We start from the raw sequence: 13517 nt of genomic DNA on the forward strand, positions 1-13517 counted from the left end.
ATATATATATATATATATATATATATATATATATATTATAGGTTTTGGGTTTGTGGTTACTATGTGGTTCACATGTAACAGCCTAAGTATATAGCACTTTATATTAAGTTGATGGTCACTATTAAGTTTGAACACATTCTAAAAGAACTTTTTTATTCCCCTTTTCACATTTTATGTATATGTTGTAAAATATGTATATATTTTACATGTTTTTAGTTATATTTTCCACTTTAACTGTTCTCGTAGGCCAGTTTCGTGGTGATGAACATTTTAAATTCTTGTATATGAAATTCTGTCCTTCAATTCTGAATAACCTTGCCAGGTAGAATATTCTTGGTTGTAGAGGTTTTTTTTTTTTTTTTTTTCTTTTTCCTTTCAGATGGGCCTGGATTGTTCCGTGGTGCTTTGTGTCTGTGTCACCTTGGTGAGAAGGCTAAAGCTGTAGTGAGTGCCAATCAGGGGTGTCCTGGTGTGTGCTATGCAATCATGTTTTGAAAGGAATCTTTTTTCCTGAGCTATAGGTCTCAACAGTGGGCTTAAAATGTTCAGGAAACCATGCTGTGAATATGTGCTGTCATCCAGGCTCTGTTGTTCTGTTTATAGAGCACAGGCAGGGTAGATCTAGCATCATTCTTAAGGGCCCTAGGACTTTCAGAATGGTAAATGAGCATTGGCTACAAGTAAGTCAGCAGCTTCATCAGCCCCTAACAGGAGAGTCAGCCTGTCCTTTGAAGGCAGACATTAACTTCTCCTTTGCAGTTATGAAAATCCTGGATGGTATCTTCTTCCAATAGAAGGGTGTTTCAACTAAATTGAAAATCTGTTGTTTAGGGAAGCCACCTTCATGAGCTCTCTCAGCTAGGTCTTCTGGAAAACTTGCTCCAGCTTCTACATCAGCACTTGCTGCTTTACTCTGCCCTTTTCTGTTATGGAGACAGCTGCTTTCCTTAAACCTCAAGAACCAATGTCTATTAGCTTCAGACTTTCCCTCTGTAGCTTCCTCACCTCTCTCAGCCTTTACAGAATTGAAGAGAGCTAGGACCTTGCTCTGGATTAGGCTTTGGCTTAAGTGGAAGCTATGGTTGATTTGATTTCTCCAGACCACTAAAACTGTCTCCAGACCACTAAAACTGTCTCCATAACAGCAGTAAGACTTTTGCTTTCTTATCTTGTTCACTAGAATAGCACTTTTCATTTCCTTCAAGAACTTGTCGTTTGCATTCAAGTTGGCTGTTTGGTGCAAGAGGCCTAGCTTTCAGCCTATCTCAGTTTTCAGCATGCCTTCCTCGCTGAGCTTAATCATTCCTAGCTTTTGATTTACAGTGATAGATGTGTGATTATTACTCTTACTTGAATGCTTGGAGGCCCTTGTAGGGTGATTAATGGGCCTAGTCTCAGTATTTTTGTGTCTTGGGAAATAAGGAGGCCTGAGGAGAGGGAGAGAGAGATGGAGAACAGCTGGTTGGAACAGTCAGAACACACACACTTCTCAGCTAAGTTCCTTGTCTTATCTGGGTGAGCTTCATGGCATCCTAAAATAATTAAAAAGTCTGAAATACTGTGAGAATTACCTGAAATCTGACAGACATAAGTAAAAAATGGTGTCGGAAAAATGGTGCCGGTAGACTTGCTTGACATATGGTTGCCATGAACCTTTGATTTGTAACAAATGCAGTACCTGCAAAGCACAACAAAGTGAAGTGCACAAAAAGAAGCACGCCTGCACTGAATAAAACCCTGCAATAAGAAAAATGTGCTAAGGGCCCAGCATTGTCTGACATATAACATCTATAAGCCCAGAATGCAAAGGCTTCACTTTGACTCCATTCTGTAATGAATTCTTAGCAGACACTAAAGGGATCTATGGTCCATGTTTCTCAGGACTGAAAAGTAGAGTCAGCAGAGTCATTAGCATGACAGGACAGTTGATCACCCTAGTGATAACCTCTCTTAGTGATAATCTCTACCAAAATTCTTCTCTCAGAAATGAAGATGTTTAGCAGCATCTGGGTGGCTCAATCATTTTAAGCGTTTGCCTTCAGTTCAGGTCATGATCCCAGGGACCTGGGATCAAGCCCCATGTGGGGCTCTCTGCTCAGTGGGGAGTCTGTTTCTCCCTCTCCCTCTGCTTGCCACTCCCCCTGCTTGTGCTCACACACTGTCAAATAAATAAATCTTTTAAAAAAATGAAGATATTTAAGTACAGTGAAGCCTGATTATAAATCATATTGCAAGTTCAAAGATTTCACTATAACATGGATTACTCAATATTCTTTGTGCTCCTGGTGATATGTACCATTCTTACTAGCATGCATTTTTCTTGGTCTTGAGCCTCGAAATGTTCCTGTTGGAAAAAGACCCAGACAGATTTTAAGCACCTATATCTCCTCTCCCATAACATCCCTCATGGACCAGACAGGTAGGATTGCCCCCAAGGTTACCTTGTTAAATTGGGGTGAGCCTCAAACACTGGCCAAAATGTGCTACTTTTTAACTTCCATTACCTTACATAAGGCCTAGAGTTCAGATTCTGGTATTCTTCTCTAGCATCATAAAACTCTTCAAGGGACAAGCACATCACTTCACATTTTTTTGTCCTAAGAGAAGCAGCAGCAGGATACCTCATGGAAATACCAACTGCCAACAGCTCTCTTGGGACTACCGTGGATTTTAATCTCTGCTTTTTCACTTACTTTGGGACTGTGGGGACAGTTAGCAAACATCCCACTGATTTTCTGTTTCCTCATCTGTAAAAGGGGGTTTAAGCCTACCTGTAAAGTTGGGAATGAAGATAGGAAATCAAACCAAAAACCAAAACCATTCAAGTGCCTGACAGGAGAAGGATAAATTGAAAATGTTATAAATGCTCAAATTTTAAACAAAGTTTGTTAAAACCTAGAGAAACACACAAATATACACATGTGCTTCATAATTCCAAGTCTCTACTCACAGAAACAAAAAAACTAATTCGTCTGTTCAGAAATATTTCCTTTATAGAGAAACATTCATTCAGTATTCATTCAATATGAAACCAAGTTTTGACCATCTGATTTGAACAAATTCTCTCCTCCCAAGGCATTTATTTGAGGGCACACCATTGTAACATATAATTTATTATCAGCATCATCATTATTATCTTGCATATTTAATACCATGTTTCTTTCTCCCACATAGAATATTAACCAATAGAAGTCCCTGAAAGGAACCACAGCACATTCATAACAAAGATAGAAGATGGTTTTCAATTTCTGCTTTCCAATATGATGATTCAACTAAAACAGTCAGATTTAATCAGCTGCAAAATCAGAAAAGTGAAAATCTGCCCACATGCGCATCATAGCCATGATCATTAACACTTCTATGGAATGAGGGGAGCAAAGAGAAAAATGCCTATTGCTTCTTATCAGGCTTCTATATAACTTTAAATTACTTTTTTTTTTTTAATGGCTTATTTAAAAGACATTCTGCTGCCTTTGATGATGCAAACATTTGGGTGTTTTCTCAGGGTCATCCCTGGGCAAGCAGATGGAGCATGTGGAATGGAAAATAGTAGGCTTTCCTAGACTCCTGGTGTCTGTGTACAGGAGACTTTCTGATTTCCAATCTTGGCTCAGTTCAAAGAAAAAAGGGAAGAGTTCTATCCCTGGAAAAAAAAAATCCAGCCTACTTTAGGGCATGCCTGACCTTCAATCCATTCAAGTGTTCACAGCAAGTCCTCCTGGCTCCTCTTTGCAGGATCCCTCTCCTCCATGGTCTTCCACATAGTTACTGTGGTCAAAGTTCTGAGGCTTCCCAAGGAAAAACTGTATCTGGGTATGTTCTGGAAGACAAACCCCGTCAGCAACAACCTTCTGCCTTTTGGAGCAGATGCACAGGTTCCAGAGGCTGGAAATCATGCTAGAAAAGCAAGGACCCAGCAGCCCAGAATGGACTGTCTTTGCAGCACTGGCTCATTCTCCACACACCTCCATGCCATTCAAATATCCTAGGAAATATTAAATCAACTGGACGTGGCTGACTTCATCCTATAAAAGGCCTTATAAAATACTCCCTGCACTTAAAAAAAAAATGCATGTAAACATCACTTCTAAGTCCCTGGCAAACCTTTGAGCCTTTGATCTCATCTTTCTGACATTTTGCAGTTTTACTTGCTCAGCTTCCTTGGAGGTATCAGTCTTTTTTTTTCTTATTAACGGAGTTCAGAGTCTGAGGCTGCCTCTGAATATGAGCATGTGGTTTGATTGGCAGAAATAGTATTATCAGGAGACTTATGATATGTAAATAAAAGTACATGGACCTGGAATAAAACATACACAAAAATTATATTTCACACAAGGATACCAATAGGAAATGTTTCATGGATGTGATTATATCATCTACAGTCCAGCAACTAAAGGCACTGCTTTTGGCAGAAGCAGATGTGTTTTTACTCAGGCTTGCCTCAGTCCACCCCACAGACACCCCCAGGAGGTGAGCAGGCCAGAGATAGACTAAAACCACAGGACTGGGTAGAGTAAACCCATCAGCCCATCTGCAGATAGACACACAGTACTGCCATAAGCAGACTGAGAACATTAATCCCATGAGAGCCAGAAACTCCTACTATTCAAAATGTAAGGACACATAGGAAAATCCAAACCTTATACTCTGTTCCCTAGATACATATGCAACTTTAGCCAATGTACTCAAGTATAAGGGGTTCTTCTTGTGTGTGTTAGGAGCCAGAAGAATTCAGATTTTCAAAACCTACTCCACAACTCTGAAAACAGCTTTCATCCAAATTAATAAGAAACAAGTGTTGCTTTTGAGTCTGTGGACTTTTATTGCGTAAATGTGGTATTCAACATACTGAGCACAATGTAGACAATAAATACTAGGCATATCTGGAAATGCAAGTAATTAGAAACAGCTCACATTTGTACAATTGTTCTGTATCCTTTTGGAAAGGCTGGACTTAAACTTTCTCCAATGCTCTTTGAAGATCAAAGGAAAATAATGTTAAGAGGAGGAAAAAAAACCACAATGGATTCATGTATCATTCTCAGCTTCTGTGATCACGTCAGACACATTAGAATCAGATAATTTTCATATCCCCTAAACGTCCCTGAACATGTCTACAGAATAGTCAAGACTTCTAACAGCAACAAACACATTTTCATTCATTCTTTCAGTAAGTATTTACTGCTTAGGTTGTACAAAGCATTAAACTGGGATTTACAAAAAGGCAAAGCCTCCATCTCTTTTTTCAGGGGAATGGGAAACAAGACAAGTATACAGGAGTAAGGGTACGTGTCCTCCACCCCTTGGCTGTAGGGCATGTTCCAAAACCTGCAAGTGGATGTCTGAAACTGCAGATAATACCGAGCCCAATATATGCTGTTTTTTCCTCTATATACCTATCTATGATATAGTTTATAAACTAGGCACAGTAAGAGATTAACAATAAATAATACAACAATTATAACCATATTAACCACTGTAATAAGTTATGAGAATGTGGTCTCTTCTCTCTCAAAATACAGTCCAACAGTACTATCCCCACCCTTCTTGTGATGATGGGAGATGATTACACTAGAAGCATTAGACTACTACTGGCCTTCTGACCATATACATCAGAAGGAGGATCATCTGTTTCTGGAGAGCAACTGAGTGTGTGTAACTGAAACCATGGAAGGTAAAACTGGGGATAGGGAACCCCTATAATTTACCCAGCCCCAGGCAAGTGAGCAACTCATTTATTGTCAAAACCAGAACACTTGAGCATGAAAGAGTTCTACAGACAGAAACACCAGCTCAGGCAGCTCAGGCAGCCCGGGTGGCTCAGTGGTTTAGCACCACCTTCAGCCCAGGGTGTGATCCTGGAGACCGGGGATTGAGTCCCACGTCAGGCTTCCTGCATGGAGCCTGCTTCTGCCTCTGCCTCTCTGTTTCTCGAATAAATAAATCTTTAAAAAAAAAATACCAGCTCAAGGTGTAAACTAGGGTTCTCAACAGGCACCCCAGCCAAAGATTTTAAAAGCTGTACACCTAAAATATACTTTGTCTTGCATTTGCCATAACCTTTGAAAGATGGCCATATTTACACTGGAACAATTATGTGGATTAAAACCAAATATTTTGGGAGTCAAGGGAAAAATATTTCAATCCCCTGGCAAAGTTTAGAAAGCTATTCTGACATGCCACATTTTCTAAAATTTTAACAACTATTTCATTTTTCTATTATGGAAAAACTCAACATTTATTGAGCACACTGGGTACCCTGGATACATAGATGAATGAGGCATAGTTCCTACTCTCAAGGACTTTGTTCAAATTCTAACATCCTTGGGATCCCTGGGTGGCTTAGTGGTTTAGCACCTGCCTTTGGCCCAGGGCATGATTCTGGAGTCCCGAGATTGAGTCCCGCATCAGGCTCCCTGTGTGGAGCCTGCTTCTCCCTCTGCCTGTGTCTCTGCCTGCCTTTCTCTCTCTCTCTCTCTCTCTCTCTCTCGATCTGTGTCTCTCATGTATAAATAAATAAAATCTTAAAAACAAAAAAGGGTCATCTATTTAAAGACAAATTGGGATCCCTGGGTGGCGCAGCGGTTTAGCGCCTGCCTTTGGCCCAGGGCGCGATCCTGGAGACCCGGGATCGAATCCCACGTCGGGCTCCTGGTGCATGGAGCCTGCTTCTCCCTCTGCCTGTGTCTCTGCCTCTCTCTCTCTCTCTGTGACTATCATAAATAAATAAAAATTAAAAAAAAAAAAAGACAAATTAACACATATGGATTTGCTTTTCAAAATGAGTTCACAGAAAGGTTCTGCTATGGACTACATTTGTACCCCAACCCCCAATTCATGTGTTGAAGCCCTAACTTCCCACATGATGGAATTTGAAGAAGTGGAGCTTTGGTAGGTAATCTGGTTGGGGTGGGGTCCCCATGATGAGATTAGTGCCTTTATAAGAAGATAAAGAGAAAACAGAGTGGGAGCTGTCCCTCTGTCTCTGTCTCTCCTATATTCTCCTATATATGTCTCTATCTCTCTGCCAGGTGAAGAAACTGCAAGAAGGCAGTCTTCCGTAAACCAAGAAGAGAACTTTCACCAAAAACCAAATCTGCTGGCATCTTGATCATGGACTTCCCAGCCTCAACTGTGAGAAATGTCTGTTGTTGAACTCACTCAGTCTGTACTCAGTCCTAGCATCCTGAGCTAAGACAAATTCTTTCATTTTTCACTTGGGACTCATTTACAACTTAAAGAAGATTAGACAGGAATTTATTTTTTAAAAGATTTTATTTATTTATTCATGAGAGACACACAGAGAGAGAGAGAGAGAGAGGCAGAGTCCCTGTGTGGAGCCTGACATGGGACTCGATCCCGGGACTCAAGGATCATGCCCTAGGCCGAAGGCAGGCGCTAAACCACTGAGCCACCCAGGGATCCCCCTAGACAGGAATTTAAAGTTAGGAAGTCTCACTGTAGATGGAAAACTGACTACACTTAAAAATAAACCATGTCTGAAATTTAAACGTTAAGCAGTGAAGGATGTGCTGAGAAGTGGATTTGCACACACCTGCCATTCATTTCCAGTTACAGAAAGTAGCCCCAAGTGAGGAACAGATCTAGAATATAACCAGACCCATCTCCATTAAAAGAGGATTCAATTCTCATTTCTTTCATCAGATTCAGTGAATCTCTTAAGAGATACTAAAAACACCTTTTGAGATGCAATGTAGGATTCACCTTTGGCAACATGTGACTCTTAAAATTCAAATTGATTAAAAATTGATAAAATTAAATTGACGAAAAATTCAATTGAATAAATTGATAAAATTAAAAATTCAGTTCCTTAGTCACACTAGCCACATTTCAAATGCTCCATGGCCACATGTGCTGATGGCTAACACAACTGGATGGCATTCCTGTCATGGCAAACACTTCTACTGGACAGAGCTGATCTGGATAGGGAATGATTGTGTTTGAAATGAAATGGAAATCTACTTGGGTAATCTGGGTTGGTAAATCTAATAGTTACCAGAGTGTAGGGATCAGCATACTTTAGTCAGTTAAATGCATGTTATCTTAAACAAATCACTATTTAGCATGATCCTCCACCAGTAACATTCTTCCTAAGTAGCTTCTCCTAAAGAAATGTTTAGTGACTGCATTACTGTTCTTGCTGTAAAGGAATTCTGGGTCCGAAAGTCAGGTCTAGCTGTGTGAGTTTTGTTCAATTAGCCTCTCTGAGCTTCCACTTCATCATATGATAAATGGGGATACTGATACCTACTTCTTTCTCTCCTCAGCCCACTGCTATCTACCACAGGTTCTACGTTCTGCAACACTCATTACTTGGGGCTTCAGTGCACAGACCTCCTCGTAGCCCAGGGGGCCTTTTCTATGCTGTTTCCTGTGTCTGGAGCACAGTTCAGAATGCCCCACCTTGCCCACCACCCTCCATCCTCACACACACTATGCCTGTTTCACTCCCCCACTACAGCTTCCACATCCTAGCCCAGAGGCCACTCTCACCCAAAAGCTGCCCTGAATGTCCAGTATGAGTCAGATTCCTGCTACCTGCTCTCATAAGTCTTTGTACCATTCACTCAGAGTACGATCTCAGTGCACATATTTATAAATTTGCCCATTAACACCTGTCTCCTCCAACAAGCTATCCCTTCCAGAGTACCAGGACTGATTTCCATATTTTTTTCCATATTTTTCTTACCATCTTATCCCCAGCTTCTAGGACAGTACCCAGCAAATGGAAGGTATTAAGTGGTTTTGAGTTGAATGCAGGCATTTCTGATATAATGTGATACATACATTCTTGGTGGTGGGGGAATCTGGCATTTGGCAGTATCATGCATTTAAAATACTGGGGCATACGGAGGTATTGGGGGGGGTTCATGTCAGAAGCAGACAACTCATAACCTGTGAGACTGTAACAAAAACAATTAGCACCTAAGCCAGGCACAGTAGCTTACTGTGAGTAATATAAAAGACCAGAAGGGGCAAATATTGGCCCAGAGAGAAGGGGAAAGAAGGCACTGTGTGCAGGTGGGCCTGCCCTGAGGCTGGACAAGGTGGAGGGAAACCAGCTAAGGAGGGAAAGCAGCAATCCAGGAATCCAGGGCGGAGCAGGTGGGGGAAGAGGGAGGGGGCGCCTTTCAGAAGAGGGAGCTCGGGGAAGGGGCACTCAATTTCAGTACTCTTACTCTAGAACTTAACAGGTCTGTGCTCCTAGGACTGTAGGACCTGCACTGAGGATTCTTCTGCTGAAGATTCTAATTCTTTCCCACTATTCTGGCAACCCACATCTAGAAACATTGGTATATAAACCAGCTCAACTTCCATGCTATACTGACAGAACACCTATGACCTAACAGGTAGTACAGAAACTGACTTCACAGGTATCACACACTTCCCTCCACTTCTTTTCCTATGACCCTATGACCCACAGGGTGGTTGGTGGGGGGAGGGGGGTGCAGAAAGGGGGAGGGGATCTCTCTACTTATAGACCTTGCTATCTGTGTATTGAGTAGTAAAAGCTACTTTGATCATTTGACCAGTGCAACAACTACCCAGAAATCCCCACTTAAAATGGGACATGTTTGCATTTATTTTGAAGTCTGAGCTATGCTCCAAAATCAATCTACCAAAACCTGTGCAAGCACTGAACAATACCAAGTCAGCCTTTATTAAGTACAGATTATATGCCAGGCATAAGGCTAAGCCCTTTGCACATTTATTTCATTCCAATCCAAAAAACAGTCTTTTGTGATAGAGTATATTCTTAAACTTCACTTACAGGTGAGAAAAGCCAGTTAAGAGAGGTTAATTATTTGCCCCAGGTCACAAACCAGTTGACAACAGTAGAAAAATACTAAATCAATCTGGGTGAAATAATAAAAGTTAAGCAAGAATCGGTTTAGAGTTCATCAGGACCACTGGGGGTTGAATACAAAAGCCGGACACTCCTTCCTTAAAGGTCTCTTGTTTCTGGTGTGAGCCATCTTTTTCCTCCATCCCGCAGCTCAAACCATCAATCCCCCATGTGCACCACCAGTGCTACCATCCCACTAGCACCCCAGGCTCCCCCTGCAGACCCCTCAGGTCATCCCACCCAGCTCCTGCCCATTTCTGTCCTGCTGTCAGAATGCTCCCCAAGACTCCAACATAACCCCACATTCATCCTCTGAGTTGATATCCCAGACAGATTGCTGCAAACTTCACGGTCACAGCATCCCTTAATTACATTAGGGATGTCTGAAAGGCTTCCTGTCAATTTTGCTCAGATGTATGGTTATATGTTTGTTGGGATCCCTAGGATAACCATTTCCTCCCAGAGCTTTCTATGGGCTGTATTTAGAAATTCTTAATACTGAGTGACTCACAGTTTACATATCGAAGCTGTATTTAGAAATTCTTAATACTGAGTGACTCAGTTTACCAACTCCTGAGTCAAACACAGAGAAAACAGACCAGTTTACAAAACAGCAATTGAGAACAATGGAAACTTACTTGTATAAGCTGATGGTTGGCTCAACTGCCAACAGGACAAAGGGTGCAACTGTGTAAGAGACAGCCAGCTGAGTGACTGCCCAGGTGACCACATCATACACAACCTTGAGGGCTCTGGAGGAAAGGAAGCAATGTCTGTAGTTGTTCCTCACCTGCGAGCAAAGGAAGGCAAAGCCAGGGGCAGGAGAAAGTATGAAAAATAAAAACAACTTTTATTCTGTGCATGCAGGCAGTATACTTCAGGAATATCAATGATTAAAAGTACCATTGTGGTTTTTATTATTATAAAGATATATATTTATGTTCACTGTAGACAAATGTTCAAAGAACAAAGAACTAAGCAAAGAAAGAATTTATTTTTTGACATCTCCCAGACAAAGGGAGAGGTTTATAAACTTGGTACATATCCTTCCTAGCCTTTCTCTATTCATACATAACCATATTCATATTTTCACTGATGGCATGGATTTATTTTCTAGACTGTTTTTGTCATTTAGTAATGCATCAAAAATCTTATTCCAGTGATTTTTTGCCAGTAAATATTAACCTGATATAATTTTAAGTTAATTATGAAAAAGTTAGCTTTTCCATAATTAATTTGTAGGCCTTTTGTCATACTGGGACTAGATTTGCCTCCAGAAAGACACCCAATTCCCAGCTCCAAGAAACAAAGGCACAGCTGAAACAGTGGCTTGCTTAGAGGTAGGTGAGCCCCAAAGCAGGTTAGGCTTCCCAAGGCTGCCTTGGTATGCTAAAAACACCTTCTGGGCCTTGAGTTCAAGGGTGAGCCAGAGCTCCATCCAATGGAGGAACTTGAGTGGTATCAGAAAACCCATAAGGTATTTCATTACCGAGTTCATTCTCCTGGGAACACTGTTCTACTAAAGAAAGGCTTTATATAAATCAGTGGTTTTATACCAGCTGAGATCACAGAGCTAAAGACATTTTAAGGAATAATACTCTGGATATTTTAAGAAACAAAATTCTGGTCTTTGTCTTAGTTTGTCCTGGCCATTTGTTCTTTACTTTTCTTTTCTAATCTAAGTAGGAATATGAATGGGAGAAAAGAAAATGTGTTATTTTCCATATATAATATATACTTTACTTTAAAAGTATACTAAGCAGTATGAGTAGTGATCAATTATCATTCTTGTTCACACATATATTCCAACAAACATTCACCTAACTAAAACAGATTCTGTGGGGAAGGGACTCCTATTCACTGTGGTATCCCAATGACTAGAACACAAACTGGCACATAAGGAGGGCTCCTGAAATATTCATGGAATACATGAATTAAAGAATGAGTGGAAAAAAAAAAGAATGAGTGAATAGCTCTGTTGGGGCTCCTAAGTTTACATCCAAAATACTGTTTGGCAAATACCAGAAAAAATTCCTGGCACCTGAATAACAAAGGCCCCAATCGTTATCAAAGACTGCAATTAAATCAAATACCAAACTCCATCTGACAATCAGAGCATGCTAAATTGCAATTATTTACATACATGTTCATCTCACTCATTAAGGACAGGCATATTTTTTCTTTCTTTATCATCCTGCTCTACAACCAGGAACACTTGAAGACAAACTGAAGTCTACCCCAAAAACCTAGAGAACCAAATTTCTTTAAAAAAATTTTTTTTCTATTTATTCATTCATGAGTCATACAGAGAGAGAGGCAGAGACACAGACAGAAGGAGAAGCAGGCTCCTCACAGGGAGCCTGATGCCAAGACTCAGTCCCCAGACCCAGGATCATGCCCTGAGCTGAAGGCAGTCACTTAACCACTGAGCCACCCAGGTGTCCCGAGAACCAAATTTCTAAAATTCACAGAGAATTTTACACAGACTAATTTACCAGATCAGGCATGAGAACATGAAAAGTTAGAGCAGTCTCTAACCCCACAGTTTCTGTGACTGCAATTTTACTGGCTGCACAGACTTTGTGAATTATTTCTAAACTTAGGATAATGAAATGAGAAATTGAATATAAGCAGAATGAAGCCTATGAGCCTCAATTAGTCAATTACTCATCTGTATTGGTAGACTCTCTGTGTAATGATTAAACATGTTTTCAGCCGCAGAGATGGGGTGCCTGGGGCTCAGTCAGTTGAGCATTTGACTCTTGGTTTGGGCTCAGGTCTTGATCTCAGGGTCAAGGGATCAAGCCCCCACATATTTGGCCTCTGTGCTCAGCAGGGAGTCTGCTTTCCCTCTGCCCCTTCCCCCATTCATGTATGTACTCTCTCTCTAAAATAAATCTTTAAAAAGTTTTACTCTTCTAAAGTATTCAATGTTCATTACTCCTAAAATTTCTTTTGTTTTGCCAAAACATCTGTAAATAACATGAAAATAGCTCATCATTTTATGGCTCAAAATTGCTATATATTGAAGTATTTCTCTAATAGGAAGACTTCTGTTGGATTTTTCACTCCCAACTCCACCACCTCCTAATAGGATCAGAACACAACAAACATAGAGGCATCAGATTATAAAGGAAAAGATCCTACAACCAAAGGAAGCTTACTGTTCTGGCTGCTACTGTGACAAGGATTCCAGTTAAGAAAGTAAAATAGTATCCAGGGTAGACACCATGCCACAAGGCAGACAGGAAGAAGGTTAGCACCGTGGGGTACCATGGAACCCGTTCATAGCATACTCTGTGAAGAGAGGAAGATGCAATGAGTCACAGGTGAAACATAGCAGAAACGTTTACCTACACTTGTGTCTTCAGACCATGCAAAAATCATCTCATCAATTCCCTATCAGGGACTTTGAATGCAACCCTAGCTGCCTAAACTCCATGTCCTGAATGCTACCAGACAGGCAATTCACAGTCATCTGGGGAGAAGGATATGAAGTTTTAACCTGCATGGAATGAAATGATCTAGACCCCATCATACTACATCTAAAAAAGTCCAAGTGGTCACTCTATGCAGTAATAGTTCCTGCCTTGGAGAAGCTTACTCCACCAATACCCTAATTTACCAGAAAATTTATGGATAGGTGCCA

At 40.8% G+C, this 13517-nt stretch overlaps 1 protein-coding gene across 3 annotated transcripts in view; it reads right to left on the reverse strand.

Moving 5' to 3' along the window:
• Nucleotides 1-2971: 2971 nt before the first annotated feature.
• Nucleotides 2972-13517, reverse strand: part of MBOAT1 (membrane bound O-acyltransferase domain containing 1) — a 115026-nt gene continuing 104480 nt past the window's right edge. For all 3 annotated transcript variants that reach the window (XM_038584262.1, XM_038584263.1, XM_038584264.1), the window contains exons 11-13: nucleotides 13033-13165; nucleotides 10507-10658; nucleotides 2972-4297 (exon numbers count right to left, since the gene is read on the reverse strand). In XM_038584262.1, coding sequence (XP_038440190.1) covers nucleotides 4171-4297; nucleotides 10507-10658; nucleotides 13033-13165 — 412 coding nt within the window. In that variant the 3' untranslated portion in view covers nucleotides 2972-4170. The remainder of the gene's footprint in view (nucleotides 4298-10506; nucleotides 10659-13032; nucleotides 13166-13517) is intronic.

Source organism: Canis lupus, chromosome 35, assembly GCF_011100685.1.
Source record: "Canis lupus familiaris isolate Mischka breed German Shepherd chromosome 35, alternate assembly UU_Cfam_GSD_1.0, whole genome shotgun sequence".
Taxonomy (NCBI): domain Eukaryota; kingdom Metazoa; phylum Chordata; class Mammalia; order Carnivora; family Canidae; genus Canis; species Canis lupus.